Source organism: Notolepis coatsorum (assembly GCF_963971535.1).
Source record: "Notolepis coatsorum genome assembly, chromosome: 11".
NCBI classification, from domain to species: domain Eukaryota; kingdom Metazoa; phylum Chordata; class Actinopteri; order Aulopiformes; family Paralepididae; genus Notolepis; species Notolepis coatsorum.
This window is the reverse complement of record NC_140175.1, coordinates 2,887,191-2,909,264: the sequence shown is the minus strand read 5'-3', so window position 1 is coordinate 2,909,264 and position 22,074 is coordinate 2,887,191. Positions and strand designations below refer to the sequence as shown.

The following is a 22,074-nucleotide window of genomic DNA, read 5'->3' as shown; positions in this document are numbered from 1 at the left end:
TAGGATGCTGCCCCACAGGTAGGGTTAGGATGCCCCCCACAGGTAGGGTTAGGATGCCCCCCACAGGTAGGGTTAGGATGCCCCCCACAGGTAGGGTTAGGATGCCCCCACAGGTAGGTTAGGATGCCCCACAGGTAGGGTTAGGATGCTGCCCCACAGGTAGGGTTAGGATGCCCCCCACAGGTGACGGGTTAGGATGCCCCCCACAGGTAGGGTTAGGATGCCCCCACAGGTAGGGTTAGGATGCCCCCACAGGTAGGGTTAGGATGCCCCCACAGGTAGGGTTAGGATGCCCCCCACAGGTAGGGTTAGGATGCCCCCACAGGTAGGGTTAGGATGCCCCACAGGTAGGGTTAGGATGCCCCACAGGTAGGGTTAGGATGCCCCCACAGGTAGGGTTAGGATGCCCCCACAGGTAGGGTTAGGATGCCCCCACAGGTAGGGTTAGGATGCCCCCCACAGGTAGGGTTAGGATGCCCCACAGGTAGGGTTAGGATGCCCCACAGGTAGGGTTAGGATGCCCCACAGGTAGGGTTAGGATGCCCCACAGGTAGGGTTAGGATGCCCCCACAGGTAGGGTTAGGATGCCCCACAGGTAGGGTTAGGATGCCCCACAGGTAGGGTTAGGATGCCCCACAGGTAGGTGTTAGGATGCTGCCCCACAGTAGGGTTAGGATGCCCCACAGGTAGGGTTAGGATGCCCCACAGGTAGGGTTAGGATGCCCACAGGTAGGGTTAGGATGCCCCACAGGTAGGGTTAGGATGCCCCACAGGTAGGGTTAGGATGCCCCACAGGTAGGGTTAGGATGCCCCACAGGTAGGGTTAGGATGCCCCACAGGTAGGGTTAGGATGCCCCCCACAGGTAGGGTTAGGATGCCCCACAGGTAGGGTTAGGATGCCCCACAGGTAGGGTTAGGATGCCCCACAGGTAGGGTTAGGATGCCCCCACAGGTAGGGTTAGGATGCCCCACAGGTAGGGTTAGGATGCCCCACAGGTAGGGTTAGGATGCCCCCACAGGTAGGGTTAGGATGCCCCACAGGTAGGGTTAGGATGCCCCACAGGTAGGGTTAGGATGCCCCACAGGTAGGGTTAGGATGCCCCACAGGTAGGTTAGGATGCCCCACAGGTAGGGTTAGGATGCCCCCCACAGGTAGGGTTAGGATGCCCCCACAGGTAGGGTTAGGATGCCCCACAGGTAGGGTTAGGATGCCCCCACAGGTAGGGTTAGGATGCCCCCACAGGTAGGGTTAGGATGCTGCCCCACAGGTAGGGTTAGGATGCTGCCCCACAGGTAGGGTTAGGATGCCCCACAGGTAGGGTTAGGATGCCCCACAGGTAGGGTTAGGATGCCCCCACAGGTAGGGTTAGGATGCCCCCCACAGGTAGGGTTAGGATGCCCCCACAGGTAGGGTTAGGATGCCCCCACAGGTAGGGTTAGGATGCCTCCCCACAGGTAGGGTTAGGATGCCCCCACAGGTAGGGTTAGGATGCCCCCACAGGTAGGGTTAGGATGCCCCCACAGGTAGGGTTAGGATGCCCCACAGGTAGGGTTAGGATGCCCCCCACAGGTAGGGTTAGGATGCCCCCCACAGGTAGGGTTAGGATGCCCCCACAGGTAGGGTTAGGATGCCCCCACAGGTAGGGTTAGGATGCCCCCCACAGGTAGGGTTAGGATGCCCCACAGGTAGGGTTAGGATGCCCCCCACAGGTAGGGTTAGGATGCCCCCCACAGGTAGGGTTAGGATGCCCCACAGGTAGGGTTAGGATGCCCCACAGGTAGGGTTAGGATGCCCCCACAGGTAGGGTTAGGATGCCCCCACAGGTAGGGTTAGGATGCCCCACAGGTAGGGTTAGGATGCCCCACAGGTAGGGTTAGGATGCCCCCACAGGTAGGGTTAGGATGCCCCACAGTAGGGTTAGGATGCCCCACAGGTAGGGTTAGGATGCCCCCCACAGGTAGGGTTAGGATGCCCACAGGTAGCAGCCAGGCCGCGCTGTAAACCATAGGACTGCGTCACCTTGTTTGTAGAGCTATAACTATATTCTATATTATAGCTATGGATACAATACTATGGCCCATTTGACATCACCTATCTATCGTTCAATATGTGAAAAAGAATAAATGTCTCTCTGTCTCTCTCTCTCTGTCTCTCTCTCTCTCTCTGTCGCTCTCTCTCTCCCCCTCCCTCCCCCCTCCCTCCCCTCTCTCCCTCTCTCCCCCTCTCTCTCTCTCCTCTCTCCCCCTCTCCCCCCCCCTCTCTCTCTCCCTCCCTCCCCCCCTCCCCCTCCCTCCCCCCTCTCTCCCCCCTCTCTCTCCCTCTCTCCCCCCCCCTCTCTCTCCTCTCTCTCTCTCCCCCTCTCCCCCCCCCTCTCTCTCTCCCTCCCTCCCCCCCTCCCCCTCCCTCCCCCCTCTCTCCCTCCCTCTCCCTCCCCCCTCTCTCCCCCCTCTCTCTCCCTCCCTCTCCCCCCTCCCTCCCCCCCCCCTCTCAGAGGCAGACTCAATGTTCTGGCTAATGTGATCCGTAAGGACCTGGAGCAGATCTTCTGTCAGTTCGACTCGCAGCTGGAGGCGGCAGACGAGGTCAGAACTAGTTATTGAATGTGTTCTTGATAATCGAGGCCCATCAGGTGACTTTAAAGGCACCACTGCAGCACCCACTCTCCACACTTTAGATCACCTAGACACACTTTATATTTATTGATAAAGGATTTGCACTACATCTCGTACACCTTACTGGTAACTCAGTTACTTCTATTCTGCATCGAACATTGTACATATGTCTATACTGAACACTGTGACTTCTATTTTTACTTCTATTACATGCTATACTATGTTATTTCATTTCTTATTTTATTTCATACTTATCTTGTCTAGCACAGTCTCTGGAGCGTAACAGTAAGAAGCATTTTGTATAAAAGTATTCTGTACTTCTGTATGACAACAATTAAAGAAACTTGAAACTTGAAACTTGTTGACGACCACTGTTTACATAGCAGTCCATTGAATATAACAGTATTGTTCTGGGAGGCCAGGGTGGCGCAACCACGTAACGCACTGCAGTGCAACGCGGCCGTCCCGGGTTCGACTCCCGCACCCGGCTCCTCCCATTTACATTTACATTTAGTCATTTAGCTGAAACGCTTTTATCCAAAGCGACTTACAAGTTCTGTACGACAAGTCATCAGGAAGGGCACAACTCTATCAGCTGAGTAACAATGTTCATCAAAGTGTTGAGTGCTACAGTGAGTGTAGGTTAGTTTATTAGGACAAGTGCTGCATGACAGTAAGGTTAGTCACGGTTCGATTTTATTTTTTTTATCATTTCAGATAATGGTTGAAGAAGTGAGTCTTTAGTCGACGGCGAAAGATTGGACGGGTTTCGGCTGTCCTAACTGGGATGGGTAGTTCATTCCACCATTGTGGGGCAAGGACTGAGAATAGGCGGCTTCTCTTTGATGACCCTCCCGGAGCTTGGATAGGAGTAGGTCTGAGGCGGCCAGAAGATGCAGAGCGTAGGGGTCTTGAGGGTGTGTAGTTAGAGACCATTGACCGGAGGTAGGCGGGAGCGGTTCCCTTTGCCGCACGGTATGCCAGGTCGAGGGCCTTGAAGCGGATACGTGCAGCAATGGGGAGCCAGTGCAGGTCCCTAAGAAGTGGGGTGACATGGGTCGACTTCGGTAGGTTTGAGATCAGGCGGGCCGCTGCGTTCTGAATGAGTTGAAGAGGCTTGGTGGCAGTGGCCAGAAGGCCAGCGAGCAGTGCGTTGCAGTAGTCGAGGCGGGAGATGACTGTTGATTGGACGAGGAGTTGGGTGGCTTCTTTTGTCAGGAAGGGACGGATCCTTCTGACGTTGCTCAGGAGGAATCTGCAGGTTCTGGTTGTCGCTGCGATGTGAGCAGAGAAGTTCAACTGGTCGTCGAGGACAACACCAAGGTTCTTGGCCGTCGGGGACGCGGTCACAGCTGCATTCTCGACTGTGATGGAGAGGTCGGTCAGGGGGGAGGATTTGGCCGGCAGGTGGAGCAATTCTGTTTTGCTTAGGTTCAGTTTGAGGTGGTTGGTCGTCATCCAGGCGGAGATGTCGGACAGACAGGCCGAGATCCGCTCAGAGACGTGGATATCTGAGGGAGGGAAGGAGAGGAAGAGTTGAGTATCATCGGCATAACAATGATATGAGAAGCCATGAGATGTGATAATGTTACCCAGTGATTTAGTGTAGAGGGAGAAGAGAAGGGGTCCTAGGACCGAGCCCTGGGGGACACCCGTCCGCAGGGGGCGGGTGGCCGACAGAGTCCCTCTCCATGACACTTGGTAGGAGCGGTCATTGAGGTATGATGTCAGCCATGTCAGCGCAGATCCAGCCACTCCCATTCCTGCGAGGGCCGCGAGGAGGATCTGATGGTTGACTGTGTCGAAGGCTGCAGATAGATCTAGGAGAATCAGGACAGAGGAGAGGCCTTTCGCTTTTCTAAGTGAAGTGCCTCTGTGACCGCAATGAGCGCCGTTTCTGTGGAGTGACCAGTCCGGAAGCCTGACTGATTAGGGTCTAGGAGGTCATTCTGTAAGAGATAAGCAGTAAGTTGGTTGGATACAGCACGTTCAAGTGTTTTAGAAAGGAAGGAGAGAAGAGAGACAGGACGATAGTTGCCTATGACGGTGGGGTTCAGGTTTTTATTTATTTATGAGGGGCGTGACTCTGGCTTGTTTTAGGGAGGTGGGGACCACCCCCGAGTTGAGTGAGGAGTTGATGGTTGCAGTTAGGAATGGGAGGATGTCTGGTGCTATGGTCTGGAGGAGTGGGGAGGGTAGCCGGTCCAGCTGGCATGTAGTCGGACGGTTCGACGTTACCAGTGTCAGGGTCCCATCCTTCCTCTCTGTCTATCCAATAAAGCAATAAAATGCTTTATCTTTAAAAAAAAAAGTATTTTTCTGTTTGAAATCAATTGTAAAATGTTTGCAAAAACAGACGTGTATTTTGCCGTGAGACGGGATGAGAGAACAACACGTGACGTAGTGTGACGACTGGCTCCAGATCAGTTTAACCTCCTCCCTGTTCTCTCCAGGGGTCCGGTGACGTGAAGTACCACCTGGGGACGCACCACCGCAGGATCAACCGGGTCACCGATAGGAACATCTCGCTGTCACTCATGGCTAACCCCTCCCACCTGGAGGCGGTGGACCCCGTGGTGCAGGGCAAGACCAAGGCGGAGCAGTTCTACAGCGGAGACACCGAGGGCAAGAGGGTACGTGCTGCGGGGTCAGGGCTAGAGGGTACGTGGTGCGGGGTCAGTGTTAGAGGGTAGGTGGTGCAGGGTCAGTGTTAGAGGGTACGTGGTGCAGGGTCAGGGCTAGAGGGTAGGTGGTGCAAGGTCAGGGCTAGAGGGTAGGTGCTGCAGGGTCAGTGTTAGAGGGTACGTGGTGCGGGGTCAGGGCTAGAGGGTAGGTGCTGCAGGGTCAGTGTTAGAGGGTACGTGGTGCAGGGTCAGGGCTAGAGGGTACGTGGTGCAGGGTCAGGGCTAGAGGGTACGTGGTGCAGGGTCAGGGCTAGAGGGTACGTGGTGCGGGGTCAGGGCTAGAGGGTACGTGGTGCAGGGTCAGGGCTAGAGGGTACGTGGTGCAGGGTCAGGGCTAGAGGGTACGTGGTGCGGGGTCAGGGCTAGAGGGTACGTGGTGCAGGGTCAGGGCTAGAGGGTACGTGGTGCGGGGTCAGGGCAAGAGGGTACGTGGTGCAGGGTCATTGTTAGAGGGTAGGTGGTGCAGGGTCAGGGTTAGAGGGTACGTGCTGCAGGGTCAGGGCAAGAGGGTACGTGGTGCAGGGTCATTGTTAGAGGGTAGGTGGTGCATTTAAGATGAGTTTAACCATTTCACTACCACACTATAGCATGTGGTAGTCTACACCCTCCCCAGACCGACAGTAGGGCAGCATGTGGTAGTCTACACCCTCCCCAGACCGACAGTAGGGCAGCATGTGGTAGTCTACACCCTCCCCAGACCGACAGTAGGGCAGCATGTGGTAGTCTACACCCTCCACAGACTGACAGTAGGGCAGCATGTGGTAGTCTACACCCTCCCCAGACCGACAGTAGGGCAGCATGTGGTAGTCTACACCCTCCCCAGACCGACAGTAGGGCAGCATGTGGTAGTCTACACCCTCCCCAGACTGACAGTAGGGCAGCATGTGGTAGTCTACACCCTCCCCAGACCGACAGTAGGGCAGCATGTGGTAGTCTACACCCTCCCCAGACCGACAGTAGGGCAGCATGTGGTAGTCTACACCCTCCCCAGACCGACAGTAGGGCAGCATGTGGTAGTCTACACCCTCCCCAGACTGACAGTAGGGCAGCATGTGGTAGTCTACACCCTCCCCAGACCGACAGTAGGGCAGCATGTGGTAGTCTACACCCTCCCCAGACCGACAGTAGGGCAGCATGTGGTAGTCTACACCCTCCACAGACTGACAGTAGGGCAGCATGTGGTAGTCTACACCCTCCCCAGACCGACAGTAGGGCAGCATGTGGTAGTCTACACCCTCCCCAGACCGACAGTAGGGCAGCATGTGGTAGTCTACACCCTCCCCAGACCGACAGTAGGGCAGCATGTGGTAGTCTACACCCTCCCCAGACCAGACAGTAGGGCAGCATGTGGTAGTCTACACCCTCCCCAGACCGACAGTAGGGCAGCATGTGGTAGTCTACACCCTCCCCAGACCGACAGTAGGGCAGCATGTGGTAGTCTACACCCTCCCCAGGCCGACAGTAGGGCAGCATGTGGTAGTCTACACCCTCCCCAGACCGACAGTAGGGCAGCATGTGGTAGTCTACACCCTCCCCAGACCAACATGTGGTAGTCTACACCCTCCCCAGGCCGACAGTAGGGCAGCATGTGGTAGTCTACACCCTCCCCAGACCGACAGTAGGGCAGCATGTGGTAGTCTACACCCTCCCCAGACCAACATGTGGTAGTCTACACCCTCCCCAGGCCGACAGTAGGGCAGCATGTGGTAGTCTACACCCTCCCCAGGCCGACAGTAGGGCAGCATGTGGTAGTCTACACCCTCCCCAGACCAACATGTGGTAGTCTACACCCTCCCCAGACCGACAGTAGGGCAGCATGTGGTAGTCTACACCCTCCCCAGACTGACAGTAGGGCAGCATGTGGTAGTCTACACCCTCCCCAGACCGACAGTAGGGCAGCATGTGGTAGTCTACACCCTCCCCAGACCGACAGTAGGGCAGCATGTGGTAGTTCTACACCCTCCCCAGACCGACAGTAGGGCAGCATGTGGTAGTCTACACCCTCCCCAGACCGACAGTAGGGCAGCATGTGGTAGTCTACACCCTCCCCAGACCGACAGTAGGGCAGCATGTGGTAGTCTACACCCTCTCCCCAGACCGACAGTAGGGCAGCATGTGGTAGTCTACACCCTCCCCAGACCGACAGTAGGGCAGCATGTGGTAGTCTACACACCCTCCGCAGACCGACAGTAGGGCAGCATGTGGTAGTCTACACCCTCCCCAGACCGACAGTAGGGCAGCATGTGGTAGTCTACACCCTCCCCAGACCGACAGTAGGGCAGCATGTGGTAGTCTACACCCTCCCCAGACCGACAGTAGGGCAGCATGTGGTAGTCTACACACCCTCCGCAGACCGACAGTAGGGCAGCATGTGGTAGTCTACACCCTCCCCAGACCGACAGTAGGGCAGCATGTGGTAGTCTACACCCTCCCCAGACCGACAGTAGGGCAGCATGTGGTAGTCTACACCCTCCCCAGACCGACATTAGGGCAGCATGTGATAGTCTACACCCTCCCCAGACTGACAGCAGGGCAGCATGTGGTAGTCTACACCCTCCCCAGACCGACAGTAGGGCAGCATGTGGTAGTCTACACCCTCCCCAGACCGACAGTAGGGCAGCATGTGGTAGTTCTACACCCTCCCCAGACTGACAGTAGGGCAGCATGTGGTAGTCTACACCCTCCCCAGACTGACAGTAGGGCAGCATGTGGTAGTCTACACCCTCTCCAGACTGACAGTAGGGCAGCATGTGGTAGTCTACACCCTCCCCAGACTGACAGTAGGGCAGCATGTGGTAGTCTACACCCTCCCCAGACCAGACAGTAGGGCAGCATGTGGTAGTCTACACCCTCCCCAGACCAGACAGTAGGGCAGCATGTGGTAGTCTACACCCTCCCCAGACCGACAGTAGGGCAGCATGTGGTAGTCTACACCCTCCCCAGACCGACAGTAGGGCAGCATGTGGTAGTCTACACCCTCCCCAGACCGACAGTAGGGCAGCATGTGGTAGTCTACACCCTCCCCAGACCGACAGTAGGGCAGCATGTGGTAGTCTACACCCTCCCCAGGCCGACAGTAGGGCAGCATGTGGTAGTCTACACCCTCCCCAGACCGACAGTAGGGCAGCATGTGGTAGTCTACACCCTCCCCAGACCAACATGTGGTAGTCTACACCCTCCCCAGGCCGACAGTAGGGCAGCATGTGGTAGTCTACACCCTCCCCAGACCGACAGTAGGGCAGCATGTGGTAGTCTACACCCTCCCCAGACCAACATGTGGTAGTCTACACCCTCCCCAGGCCGACAGTAGGGCAGCATGTGGTAGTCTACACCCTCCCCAGGCCGACAGTAGGGCAGCATGTGGTAGTCTACACCCTCCCCAGACCAACATGTGGTAGTCTACACCCTCCCCAGACCGACAGTAGGGCAGCATGTGGTAGTCTACACCCTCCCCAGACTGACAGTAGGGCAGCATGTGGTAGTCTACACCCTCCCCAGACCGACAGTAGGGCAGCATGTGGTAGTCTACACCCTCCCCAGACCGACAGTAGGGCAGCATGTGGTAGTTCTACACCCTCCCCAGACCGACAGTAGGGCAGCATGTGGTAGTCTACACCCTCCCCAGACCGACAGTAGGGCAGCATGTGGTAGTCTACACCCTCCCCAGACCGACAGTAGGGCAGCATGTGGTAGTCTACACCCTCTCCCCAGACCGACAGTAGGGCAGCATGTGGTAGTCTACACCCTCCCCAGACCGACAGTAGGGCAGCATGTGGTAGTCTACACACCCTCCGCAGACCGACAGTAGGGCAGCATGTGGTAGTCTACACCCTCCCCAGACCGACAGTAGGGCAGCATGTGGTAGTCTACACCCTCCCCAGACCGACAGTAGGGCAGCATGTGGTAGTCTACACCCTCCCCAGACCGACAGTAGGGCAGCATGTGGTAGTCTACACACCCTCCGCAGACCGACAGTAGGGCAGCATGTGGTAGTCTACACCCTCCCCAGACCGACAGTAGGGCAGCATGTGGTAGTCTACACCCTCCCCAGACCGACAGTAGGGCAGCATGTGGTAGTCTACACCCTCCCCAGACTGACAGCAGGGCAGCATGTGGTAGTCTACACCCTCCCCAGACCGACAGTAGGGCAGCATGTGGTAGTCTACACCCTCCCCAGACCGACAGTAGGGCAGCATGTGGTAGTTCTACACCCTCCCCAGACTGACAGTAGGGCAGCATGTGGTAGTCTACACCCTCCCCAGACTGACAGTAGGGCAGCATGTGGTAGTCTACACCCTCTCCAGACTGACAGTAGGGCAGCATGTGGTAGTCTACACCCTCCCCAGACTGACAGTAGGGCAGCATGTGGTAGTCTACACCCTCCCCAGACCGACAGTAGGGCAGCATGTGGTAGTCTACACCCTCCCCAGACCGACAGTAGGGCAGCATGTGGTAGTCTACACCCTCCCCAGACTGACAGTAGGGCAGCATGTGGTAGTCTACACCCTCCCCAGACCGACAGTAGGGCAGCATGTGGTAGTCTACACCCTCCCCAGACTAACAGTAGGGCAGCATGTGGTAGTCTACACCCTCCCCAGACCGACAGTAGGGCAGCATGTGATAGTCTACACCCTCCCCAGACCGACAGTAGGGCAGCATGTGGTAGTTCTACACCCTCCCCAGACCGACAGTAGGGCAGCATGTGGTAGTCTACACCCTCTCCCCAGACTGACAGTAGGGCAGCATGTGGTAGTCTACACCCTCCCCAGACAGACAGTAGGGCAGCATGTGGTAGTCTATACCCTCCCCAGAGCGACAGTAGGGCAGCATGTGGTAGTCTACACCCTCCCCAGACCGACAGTAGGGCAGCATGTGGTAGTCTACACCCTCCCCAGACTGACAGTAGGGCAGCATGTGGTAGTCTACACCCTCCCCAGACTGACAGGAGACATGTGGTAGTCTACACCCTCCCCAGACTGACAGTAGGGCAGCATGTGGTAGTCTACACCCTCCCCAGACCGACAGTAGGGCAGCATGTGGTAGTCTACACCCTCCCCAGACCGACAGTAGGGCAGCATGTGGTAGTCTACACCCTCCCCAGACCGACAGTAGGGCAGCATGTGGTAGTCTACACCCTCCCCAGACTGACAGTAGGGCAGCATGTGGTAGTCTACACCCTCCCCAGACCGACAGTAGGGCAGCATGTGGTAGTCTACACCCTCCCCAGACTGACAGTGGGGCAGCATGTGGTAGTCTACACCCTCCCCAGACTGACAGTAGGGCAGCATGTGGTAGTCTACACCCTCCCCAGACCGACAGTAGGGCAGCATGTGGTAGTCTACACCCTCCCCAGACTGACAGTAGGGCAGCATGTGGTAGTCTACACCCTCCCCAGACCGACAGTAGGGCAGCATGTGGTAGTCTACACCCTCCCCAGACCGACAGTAGGGCAGCATGTGGTAGTCTAGACTAGGGATTGGCATTTTTAAGAAAAATCCAGATAGATTGATCGCATGATATACTCGATTAATCGTGTATTACTCGTGGAGGGGGGGTTGGGGAAACTATGCGAGCAGCGGCCAGGAAGGGAATTGGCGGGAACGACTAAATTGGGGGATGGGTGAAAATAATAGAAAGGCAAAAAATAAAAAGAACAGATGTGAGTTTTGAACACGTGGTGGTTTTCTCCAGGTGATGTCCGTCCTGCTGCACGGAGACGCTGCGTTCGCCGGTCAGGGCGTCGTGTACGAGACCTTCCACCTGTCGGACCTGCCCTCCTACTCCACCCACGGCACTGTCCACGTGGTGGTCAACAACCAGGTAGAACACTAGGGCTGACCCCTATTAGTCGATTAGTCGACTAATCAGTCGAAAGGAGCCGTAGTCGAATGGCCAACCTCTTAGTCGAATATATAAAAAAAATAATAATAATAATAAAACGTTTCTTTTTTATCATTCTTTCCAAAAGAAAAGAGGCCTAGAAGCGTGGCTAACGCTAATGGAGCACATACCAGAGGCTAACTGTCTAAGAAAACAGGCACAGAGGCACTGAAAGAGGATTTCACCCATCTAATGAACACACTAGACTAGACAAACATCAAGATGTATCCATCAGTGGACCAATTGCATGCTTTTGCAGAGGACAAGGAGCCTTCAGTCGACTCCTTCAGACATTAAGCACCCCCCACAGCCCAAATGGAATGATAAAAATGTTTAAACTTTTTTTTTTTTTTTTTTTTTTTTAATATTATACTTTTTTTATTTTATTATTTTTTTTTAGTCGACCAATAGTCGACTAACGGCCAATTTTGGCCAATCATAATCGACCATCCAAATCCTTAGTCGGGGACAGCCCTATAGAACACTGACCGTCCACGTGGCGCACTAAGAACTTTTAAATGGAGTTCTCCCCTCAGATTATAACCCCCCTCCCTATCAAAGAACAGTTCTTGAATGTTTCCTGGAAGTACATGACCTTTTGCTTTTTACACATTAATTGTGCCGTTTTAAATTCCACAAGATCATTTAACTTTAATGTTTTTGACTTTTTAAAGATAATATGTTTGTGTGATCACGATAACCTGCAATGTGAACTATCCTTATGGCTCTTTTTTGGAGTATAAAAAGTGGTTGTAGTGTAGAATTATGAGTGTTTCCCCAGACTTCAGCACAGTCATTTAAATATGGTAAAATAGTGAACAGTGGAGAATGTAGAATGTGCTTTACTTTACTCACGACTGAAATGCTTCTTGACAGTTTAGTTTGGACATGTTTTAAAAGTGAGGTTTCCAGTAGATTCTATGGTCTATTATTATTAACACCTAGACATTTTATTTTCATATAAACTCTTTCAATAATCACATCATTTATTTTTTAACTTATACTTGAGTATTTAATCTCTACGGTTTCCAAATAACATCATTTTAGTTTTGCTCAAGTTGAACGGTTAACCCTTTCACTGCCACACGACAGAAGGTTAGCCCTTTACTATCACACAACCGACGGCGATGCTCCATCATTAGCATTAGCATTAGCAATGAAAGACCCTCACCACCCCAATAACAGCCTGTTTCAGCTGCTGAGGTCAGGCAGACGCCTGCGAACCCCAGCTACTAGGACAGAGCGGCTTAGGCTCAGCTTCTTCCCCCAGGCCATCAGAGCCATGAACAATGAACATTGAGTGCTCAGAACATTGAACTGTCCACACACAAGCACACATGAACACACACACGACACGCACACTGTGCACGCTCACACACGAGCAGCCACTTAACACTTTAACATGAGCAGGCACACACTCATGTCGCACACACGCATACTTATGGCCAAAGGAAAGGACACTTTAAATTAGAATAACAGGAACAGTGTATTGCACTACCAAAGCTAACTAGCATGTCCCATATGCTCTGTAAATAACTATGTACAGATACCGAGATGTCACTCCATGTTACCTGTTACCTGTTACTGCACAATGTTGTTTTCTTCTTTTGATTCTATTATATGTACCACTGTATTGCACATCGTTGCGGGCAAGACCACCCGCATTTCATTGTATACCTGTATGCCGTGACAATTAAAACTCTTGACTTGACTTGACTTGAGTATCATTAGCTCCGCAAATGCGGAGCTAATGATGCTAACGATGGAGCATCGCCGTCGGTTGTGTGTGATAGTAAAGGGCTAACCTTCTGTGTATTGTCACAGTGAAAGGGTTAACCGGCTGTCGCGTGGCACAGTGTGGTTTTGTATGCAGCGGTAAGTAAGACGTCTGTCCTCCGCCCTCAGATCGGCTTCACCACAGACCCCCGCGTGGCCCGCTCCTCCCCCTACCCCACCGACGTGGCGCGCGTCGTCAACGCCCCCATCTTCCACGTCAACGCGGACGACCCGGAGGCCGTGATGTACGTGTGCGGCGTGGCGGCGGAGTGGAGGCACACCTTCCATAAGGACGTTGTTGTGGACCTGGTGAGTGAGGGGGGGAGGGGGGAGAGAGAGAGAGAGGGGGGGGGGGGAGAGGGGGGGGGGGGAGAGAGAGGGGGGGGAGAGAGAGAAAGAGAGAGGAGAGAGAGAGAGAGAGAGCGACCCGAGACCTGGTGAGTGAAGTGTGTAGGGTTGTACCGAATAGTTCGAAGCTTCGTTCATAATGTTGCCATTCGAATTCTAAATCAACAGTATTTAATAAAATAAATAAATACATTTTTACATATATATTTTTTATGTGTCTATTCATTCTGTTTAAAGGAAAACTCCAACATTTTGGGAAATTTGCTTATTTAACATCTTCCCTAGAGTTAGACAAGAAGATACATACCTTTTTTGTCTCTGTGCGTACAGTAGGCTTAGGGAACGCCCGCACCGTTAGCGTAGCTTAGCTTCATCACTGGAAGTGGGGCAGAGTTAGAGCCTGACGTTCCCTACAGTGCCCTACAGTCACGAAATACACTCCAAATACAACTCCAAAACGTTCCTGTAAACATGTTGTGACCTGTGTATTTACCACGTGGAGAAATAAAAAATTATTGAATTCGACAATTACGTTTTATTTTATTTTTTTTATATTTTTTTTTTGCACAAATCTCTCCAACATTCCAAACATCTCTTTCCACATCATCATATTCAATTTCCAGGATTTGCCTTTTTCTTTTTTTTGTAAGAACATACAAAACATGTAAAGGACTCATACAAATACATTAATAACTGACATGGAAAATAAAAAAAGACTTACGAAAAAAGAAACATACTATACTATACATTATGCGTATACATTCCTGATATATATACCTTGCATGTAGACCGAACTACCTTCGAGCAGGTATGTGCTGCATCCTCTATCGGGATGCCACCCTTCTCCATATTGCATGTGAGAGAAAGCGCCCCAGACATATGCAGTTGTGCATGATAACATGCATGCACGCATGTCTCCGACACATGTATGTGGGTACGTGTATCACGTAAGCATGTGTACATGCCTCATATGTGTGTGTGTGCATCTTCCTGGTATGTGACTGTACTCCTATCTCTTGTGTGTGTTTCGTATCCATGTGTGCCTCTGCCCCCTATGTGAGTGTATATCTCAGATGTGTATATATATGTGCGTCTCAGCTACGTATGTGTGTCTCCTATATACATGTGTATCCCCCTTATGTGTCAGTGAAAGCTTATATTTCAACTATGTGTATATGTAGGTATGTGTATGCCTATTTCCTATAAATGAGTAGATAGATAGATAGATAGATAGATAGATAGATAGATAGATACTTTATTAATCCCCTTGGGGAAATTCAGGGTATCTCGCAGCTCACATAGCATACAGACATTTGACCATTCCCAAACAGTAGTTACACATTATGTCTGTATCATGAATTAAAATAAGTACATGATAAAATTCAATCAAATCATACCCATCAATATTAAAATTAAAATTAAAATAGGAGCGTGATTAGATAAAAAAAAAGCAGGTGTATAAAAACAGGTGTAAAAACAGATGTAAAAACAGAGTATGTGCATGTATGTGTGCCCCTGACGTGTATACCTTATCCTTGTGTATATGAGTGTGTGTAAACCTATTATGTACACATATGAATATGTGTATCCTAGATACTTGTATGCGGCTATACCTGCGCACATGTGAGTGTGATAGAGACAGTGACCGTTCCATAGACACACCATCCGGACATAAAATATATGTACATATATACACAATACATTTATAAAGCACAAGTACCATCAGATCAAATCCCCTTTTTCATATTCATCCTTGATAATATTGTAATCCCATCTTAATCATTTGTCCCCAGACCGTTCAGTCAGGTGTAGAAAACTGTCCCATACCTCAGCGAAAATAGCCTCTCTCCCTGCGACTCTATACGTCACCCTTTCATATGATGCTGTCCGGAACATTAGTTCCATCCATTCTTTAAAAGTAATATCAACAGGTGATTTCCAATGTCGTAATGCAATTCTACATCCTGATATCATGGCCATTCTATACCACATTCCCCGGTATTTAGGCAGTTTAATCCCTTTCGGTACTATACCCAAAACACATGCCATTGGGGCGTTATTTATCTTCACATTCAAGACCTTACTTAGGAATATCACAATTTGATCCCACATTTTCCGGACCTTCTCACATTCGTACAACATGTGCAGTAAAGTGCCTGTCTCCTTCTCACATCTCCAGCAGATGTCACTGTCCCTTAATTTCAGTCTGGCCAGTTTACTAGGCGTCCAATAGCTTCTGTTCAACACTTTGTAAAAAATAAGTTGTGATTGCGCCTCCCTAGAGAATTTACTCCATTTGGACACCAGTTTCTCCCACATTTCCTCAGTAATATCAAGTTCAAGTTCAAGTTCTTTAATAGTTGTCATACAGAAGTACAGAATACTTTCATACAAAATGCTTCTTACTGTTACGCTCCAGAGACTGTGCTAGACAAGATAGTATCAAATAACATAATAACATAATATAGCATGAATTTAGAAGAAGAAAATGAGGTCACAGTGTTCGGTATAGACATATGTACAATGTTCTGAGTTACCATATAATATACAATACACAATACTATGCAGTGTACTAATGTACAGTACTATCTAGTGCAAAGCAGAAATGGGATGAGGTAAAATTTTAGGTACAATTTACAGTAAGGTGTACGAGTTGTAGTGCAATCCTTCATCCATAAATATAAAGTGTGGGGAGTGGGTGCTACAGTGTGTTTGTTTAAAGTGGGTGTGTGCTATAAGTGTGTGGAGTGGGTGCTACAGTGTGTTTGTTTAAAGTGAGTGTGTGCGTGTGGATGTGTGTGCTATGTGCGTTTGGTGGTTGTTGTTGTGTAGTGTTCATTCATTGTTCGTTTAGCAGCCTGATGGCCTGGGGATAGAAGCTTCTTCTGAGTCTTTCTGTGCTCGCCTTGAGACTCCTGTATCGCTTGCCTGACCGCAGCAGTTCAAAGAGGCAGTTGTTCGGGTGACTGGAGTCTTTAATGATTCTCTTAGCCTTGCCCTTGCAACGCTTGTAGTAAATGTTCTGGAGGGTGGGGAGCCCCCCTCCAATTGTGCGTTCGGCTGAACGTGTCACTCTTTGTAGTCTGCTTTGGTCTTGTGCAGTGCTATTCCCAAACCAGGAGGTGATGTTGCCGGTCAAGATGCTCTCTATTGTACATGAGTAGAAGTTCTTAAGGATCTTCTGGCTGACTTGGAACTTCCTTAGGCGCCTGAGGAAGTAGAGGCGTTGTCGTGCCTTCTTCACAACACTGTTAATGTGTGTGGTCCATGTCAAGTCCTCGGATATGTAGGCTCCGAGGTACTTAAAGCTGTTGACTCTCTCAACCGGTGCCCCGTCGATGCTGAGGGGGCTGTAGTCCTTGACCCCCGACCTCCTGAAGTCCACAATCATCTCCTTTGTTTTGCTGACGTTCAGGGAGAGGCTGTTTTCCTGGCACCATCCCGCCAGGACCTTGACCTCTTCCAGGTAGGCCCTCTCGTCGTTGGCAGAGATCAGGCCCACCACCACTGTGTCGTCAGCAAATTTGACGATTGTATTGCTACTCCGCTGAGCCACACAGTCGTGTGTGTACAGGGAGTAGAGGAGGGGACTCAGAACACAGCCCTGGGGGGCCCCTATGTTGAGGGTGATGGATGAGGAGGTGCAGTTGCCTGCTCTCACCACCTGGGGTCTGCCAGTCAGGAAGTCCAAGACCCACTGGCAGAGGTCATAGCCCAAGCCCAGGTCCCTGAGCTTGGCTATGAGTATGGAGGGGACTATGGTATTGAATGCCGAGCTGTAGTCGATGAATAGCATTCTCACATAGTTCCCCTGCCTCTTGTCCAGGTGTGATGCTGCTGTGTGCAGCACATGGGATATGGCGTCCTCTGTGGACCTGTTGGGGCGGTATGCAAATTGCAGGGGGTCCATGTTGATGGGGAGGGAGGAGCAGATGTAGCCCTTTACTAGCTTCTCGAAGCACTTCATGGCTATGGAGGTGAGAGCTACAGGGCGGTAGTCGTTGAGGCAAGCAGGCTTGGATTTTTTGGGTACAGGGATAATAGTGGACTTCTTCAGGCAGGTGGGGATGACAGCCTGTTCTAAGGACAGGTTAAATATGTCAGTGAATACTGGGGCCAGTTGGTCGGCACAGACTTTTAGGACGCGGCCGGGGATGCCGTCTGGACCTGCTGCCTTCCTGATATTCACTTTTTTAAAGGTCCGCCTCACCTCATGCTCTGTTACCCTGAACACTGCGCCTCCATCAGCAGCCGACCCCCCCCCCCCATTGCCGAGGCTTGTGAGCTGGTGTTGTTATTACCAGCATCAAACCTCGCATAGAAGGTATTGAGGTCATTTGCTAAGGAGATGTCACTGTTCAGTTTGAGGGAGGCGCCTTTGTAGTCTGTCATCGTTTTGAGCCCCTGCCACATAGCTCTAGAGTCAGCTTGTTCAAACTGGAGTTCAATTTTATCCCTGTAGCGTCGTTTGGCCTCTGACACAGTCCTCCTTACGTTGTATCGCGCCACCTTGTGGTCATTCATGTTGCCTGCCTCTAGGCCGTCGTTGTATGCTTTGGTGCGCTCTCTCAGAGCTTCACGGACGGATTTGTCTACCCAGGGTTTTTGATTTGGGTAAACTTTCATTTTGGTAGTGGGGATTGTTTCTTTCACCCTAGTACAAACATAGTCCAGCACTGTCTCCGTGTAGGCATTAATGTTATCTGTGTCGCGGAACACATTCCAGTCTGTGTTGTGAAACACTGACCGGATCGTATCCTCTGACGTCACATCCCATTTCTGCACCTCTCGCGAGACTACGGGAGTACTTTTAATTCTCTGTCTGTACTTTGGTGTAAGAAAAATTGATGCGTGATCTGACTTACCAAAGCCACTATCAGAATGAGCCTTGTAGCCACCTTTAAATTGCGTGTAACAGTGATCTAGGATGTTACCGCCTCTGGTGTTGCAAGTCACATGCTGATAGAAGTCGGGCAATACCTTTCTCAGATTGGCGCTATTGAAATCTCCCAGAACTAAAATGGCGGCGTTAACATTCGCCTCTTGGATTCTATTTACCTCGTCGTGTAGTCTGGAGAGCGCAACCTTGTTGCTGGCTTCGGCTTGCGGTGGAATATACACTCCGACCAGGACGATCGCCGTTAACTCCCTCGGGAGGAAGAAAGGACGACACTTGATGGTTATATATTCCAGTTCTGGGGAGCAGTGGTTGGATAATTCCTTCACGTTAGTTGGGTCACTCCAATTTTTGTTCAACATGAAGGCAATACCTCCTCCACGTTGTTTACCGGATTCTGCTGTTCTATCCTTGCGGTGAATGAAGAAATGATCGGCCGGTTGGATGGCGTGGTCTGGGACTTCTGGCGCCAGCCACGTCTCGATGAAGCAGAGAACGTTACAGTCCCTAACGTCTCTCTGGAATTGAATCCTTGCTCGGATGTCGTCTAGTTTATTGTCTATTGATTGTACATTGGCTAGCAATATACTGGGTAGTGGTGTCCTGTGCCGCCTGGTTCTCAGCCTGTTACGGACTCCAGCTCTCTTTCCTCGCCGTCTGGGTCCTTTGTCCCTGGGGGCGAGATCCGGTCCTGATGTCCTCAAGATCTCAACGGGCCATTGTTGCGGTTCAGAGAGCTGATCCAGAGAGTAATCCAGTCGGTAAGTTTCCCGTAATCCAATGTCTATAAGTGACTGACGGTCATACACATTAAATGCACCTACTGTTGGTACAGACAAAACTCTTAAAACTATAAATATTAACAAAAGTATGCACAGTCTCGACGGAGCGCACAGACAGGCAGCCGGTCGTAGCGGCGCCATGATATCCTCACGTACATCGTTCTCCCAGCTCAATCTCAGACCCGCCAATTTGGGTGCATTGTATTCTCTTATAACATCATAAAATCTTGACGCACCGCCTTTCCTACGCCATCCTTTATAGAATATTTCTTGAATTGCAGTAATCGGGCCACACTTTGGTCCTCCTATTGATGACGATATACAATGTCTAATCTGTAGGAATTTATAAAAGTTTTTATTATCTATATCAAAATCCTCTTTAATATCCTCAAAAGGCAAGACCCCATCCTCCCCGGCTATATCCCCTAGTACATGTATCCCCCTTTTAATCCAATCGTCCCATATGACTGATTTCTTACCAATCTTTAGTTTCTTATTATACCATATAGAGGCTCTCGTAGTTAAATATGGGCTATCACCAGTCATTTTGTGCGATTGATTCCAAGTTTCCCTGATAAATGCCATTAAAGGGTTTTTAAAAGGTATAGGTCTGTCTGATTGTGTCAGGAAGGATTCCAGAGATGAGGGATATATAATTTCCTCCTCCATCTTGACCCAAGCAGGTGCCTCCTCAGACGAGTGATTCAGTTTGGAGAGCTGGGAGAGCGAGAACGCATAGTGATACCAGTCTAGTTTAGGCAGGGATAAGCCGCCATTTTCCTTTGCTGCATACATTTTGGCCCGTCCAAATAGCGGCCTTTTGCCCCCCCACAGATAAACATTAATGACTTTGTCATACTGTTTGAGTAATTGGGTCGGGAGAGTCAGCGGCAACATATATAGGATATAATTTAATTTGGGAGCCAATATCATTTTTACTAGGTTTATCTTTCCCAGGAGGGACATATTCATTTTGGCCCAATTCTGGGTCAGAGCACTAATGTGTTCGATTATAGGGGCAATATTGGTTTGCATCAACTCTTTCAGACCTGGGATCAGCTTTATTCCTAGGTATATCAACCCTGACGGCATCCATCTGTATTGCCACCCCCTTCTGATATCAGGGGGACAACATTTAGAGAGAGGCATTGCTTCTGACTTGCTCCAGTTGATTGTGTACCCAGATATTTCGGAGAAGGACTCGATAATAGTTCCAATGACCCCAGCTGCTGTTCGGGGATTTCTGGATACCAATAAGATATCGTCCGCATACAAAAATAATTTATGTTCTACCTGTCCCGCTATTATCCCTTTGATGTCCTGATTAGTCCTTAGTGCGATAGCAAGTGGTTCGAGGAAGAGCGCAAACATTTGGGGAGAAAGCGGAGAACCTTGTCTCGTCCCCCGCCCTAGGTTAAAGGGCGAGGATACGATCCCGTTGGTCAATACTGATGCCATCGGATTTGTGTATAACAGTTTTACCCACCCGGTAAACGATGGTCCGAACCCGAAGCGCTCTAGTGTGTGAAATAAGAATGCAAATTCCACCTTATCAAAGGCCTTTTCGGCATCCAATGAGAAGGCCACTGTAGGTTCTACATCATTCCTGACCTTCCACATTATGTGTAGGAGTCTGCGGATATTATCAGCTGAGTTTCTCCCCTTCACAAAGCCCACTTGATCTGAATGCACCAGAGTTGGTAATACATCTTCTATTCTATTCGCAAGTATCTTTGCCAATACTTTTTCTTCCAAATTGCTCAGGGATATAGGTCTATAGCTTCCACAGCATTGAGGGTCTTTGCCCTTTTTCTGTAGTAATGTAATAGTGGCAGATCTCAAGCTAGTGGGCAAGCCCCCCTTTAACAATGAATCCTCATATACTTTTAATAGTCTCGGAGCGATTATATCACTGAATTGTTTGTAGAAATCGGGAGTAAACCCGTCGTCTCCTGGCGCTTTACCCAATTTAAGGCTGTTTATTGCCGCGTGTATTTCTTCTATCGAGACCCCCCCCTCCATTGATTTTACCTGTTGTTTCGATAATGACGGTAATTTGATTCTGTCGAAGAACGCGTCCATTTTTAGCTGATCCACCGCCTTCTGTGGGGTATACAAGTCCTGGTAGAAGCACCTGAAAACATTATTAATTTCCTTTTTGTCTGTAATGATCTTGTCATCTTTATTACGAATCGAGGATATAATATTTTGATTATGCATTTGTTTAACCCGATTCGCTAGTATTTTACCCGCTCTCTCCCCTTGTTGACAATTACGTTTTCTAAGCAAATATACTCGGAACTATTTTTTGCCGAACGACTCCTCTCTGAGCGCAGTCAGTGATTTCAACGTGAAGCCGTATTTGTTGACATTCTCATTCATAATACGTTTATTTAGTACATTATCTAACGTTATTACATGGCGTTTTCACATTCGCCGAAATGCTTGCTTGTGATTGGTCAATAGCGCGCGTCAGAGGTCAGTTATCAGACAATAATGGCCGCTGTGGGACAATAATGACCGCTGTGCGCAGCTGTTCGCAATCAAGCCCACTGACACACACTGTTTCAGTGCAATTAGACACTGCCGGTGTTCTGCTGCCGGGGAAGCTGCCGGCGATGACAGGGGGCGGAGCGACGAGCGGAGCCAGAACCAGTGTTGCGAGTCGATGTAAAATGAATTAGGTATATTGTTAGTAAGTTAGCCATGTAATAAGCGGGATAATGTATAGCTTTACTCGGTCATCATCGCAAAATAATTGACCTTCACTGACGTTTAAAACACCTCGCTGAGGCGGCTCGGTATTTTAAACTCTGTGTCGGTCAATTATTTTGCGACAATGACCTCGTAGCTATACATTATCCCTTACTTAACACGAACCTAAACTAACGTTACAACTAACCTAAAGCAGGGTTGTTTGTGCAGTCGGCGCGGCGCCTCTGTGTTCCAGAACGCAGTGTCGGTCAATTATTTTGCGACAATGACATTATCCCTTACATATCTCTTGTCGTGGAATTAACACAACATTATGCATACTTTTGACAATAAATAAAATAAGAATTTGTTCTTACTTGCTTGCCTGGGTAAATGAAGG

General features: G+C 50.4%; 1 protein-coding gene and 1 pseudogene across 2 annotated transcripts in view; both read left to right on the top strand.

The window, feature by feature from the left end:
• Window positions 1-2,601, top strand: part of LOC311236472 (2-oxoglutarate dehydrogenase complex component E1-like) — a 52,704-nt pseudogene extending 50,103 nt beyond the window's left edge. Inside the window, exon 4 of the transcript XR_014621080.1 lies at window positions 2,530-2,601. The product of XR_014621080.1 is annotated as a 2-oxoglutarate dehydrogenase complex component E1-like (transcript). The remainder of the gene's footprint in view (window positions 1-2,529) is intronic.
• LOC311237507 (2-oxoglutarate dehydrogenase complex component E1-like) overlaps window positions 2,491-22,074 on the top strand; it is a 39,907-nt gene continuing 20,323 nt past the window's right edge. The window contains exons 1-4 of the mRNA XM_084325431.1: window positions 2,491-2,583; window positions 5,067-5,246; window positions 10,989-11,117; window positions 13,083-13,262. Coding sequence (XP_084181557.1) covers window positions 5,151-5,246; window positions 10,989-11,117; window positions 13,083-13,262 — 405 coding nt within the window. The 5' untranslated portion in view covers window positions 2,491-2,583; window positions 5,067-5,150. The remainder of the gene's footprint in view (window positions 2,584-5,066; window positions 5,247-10,988; window positions 11,118-13,082; window positions 13,263-22,074) is intronic.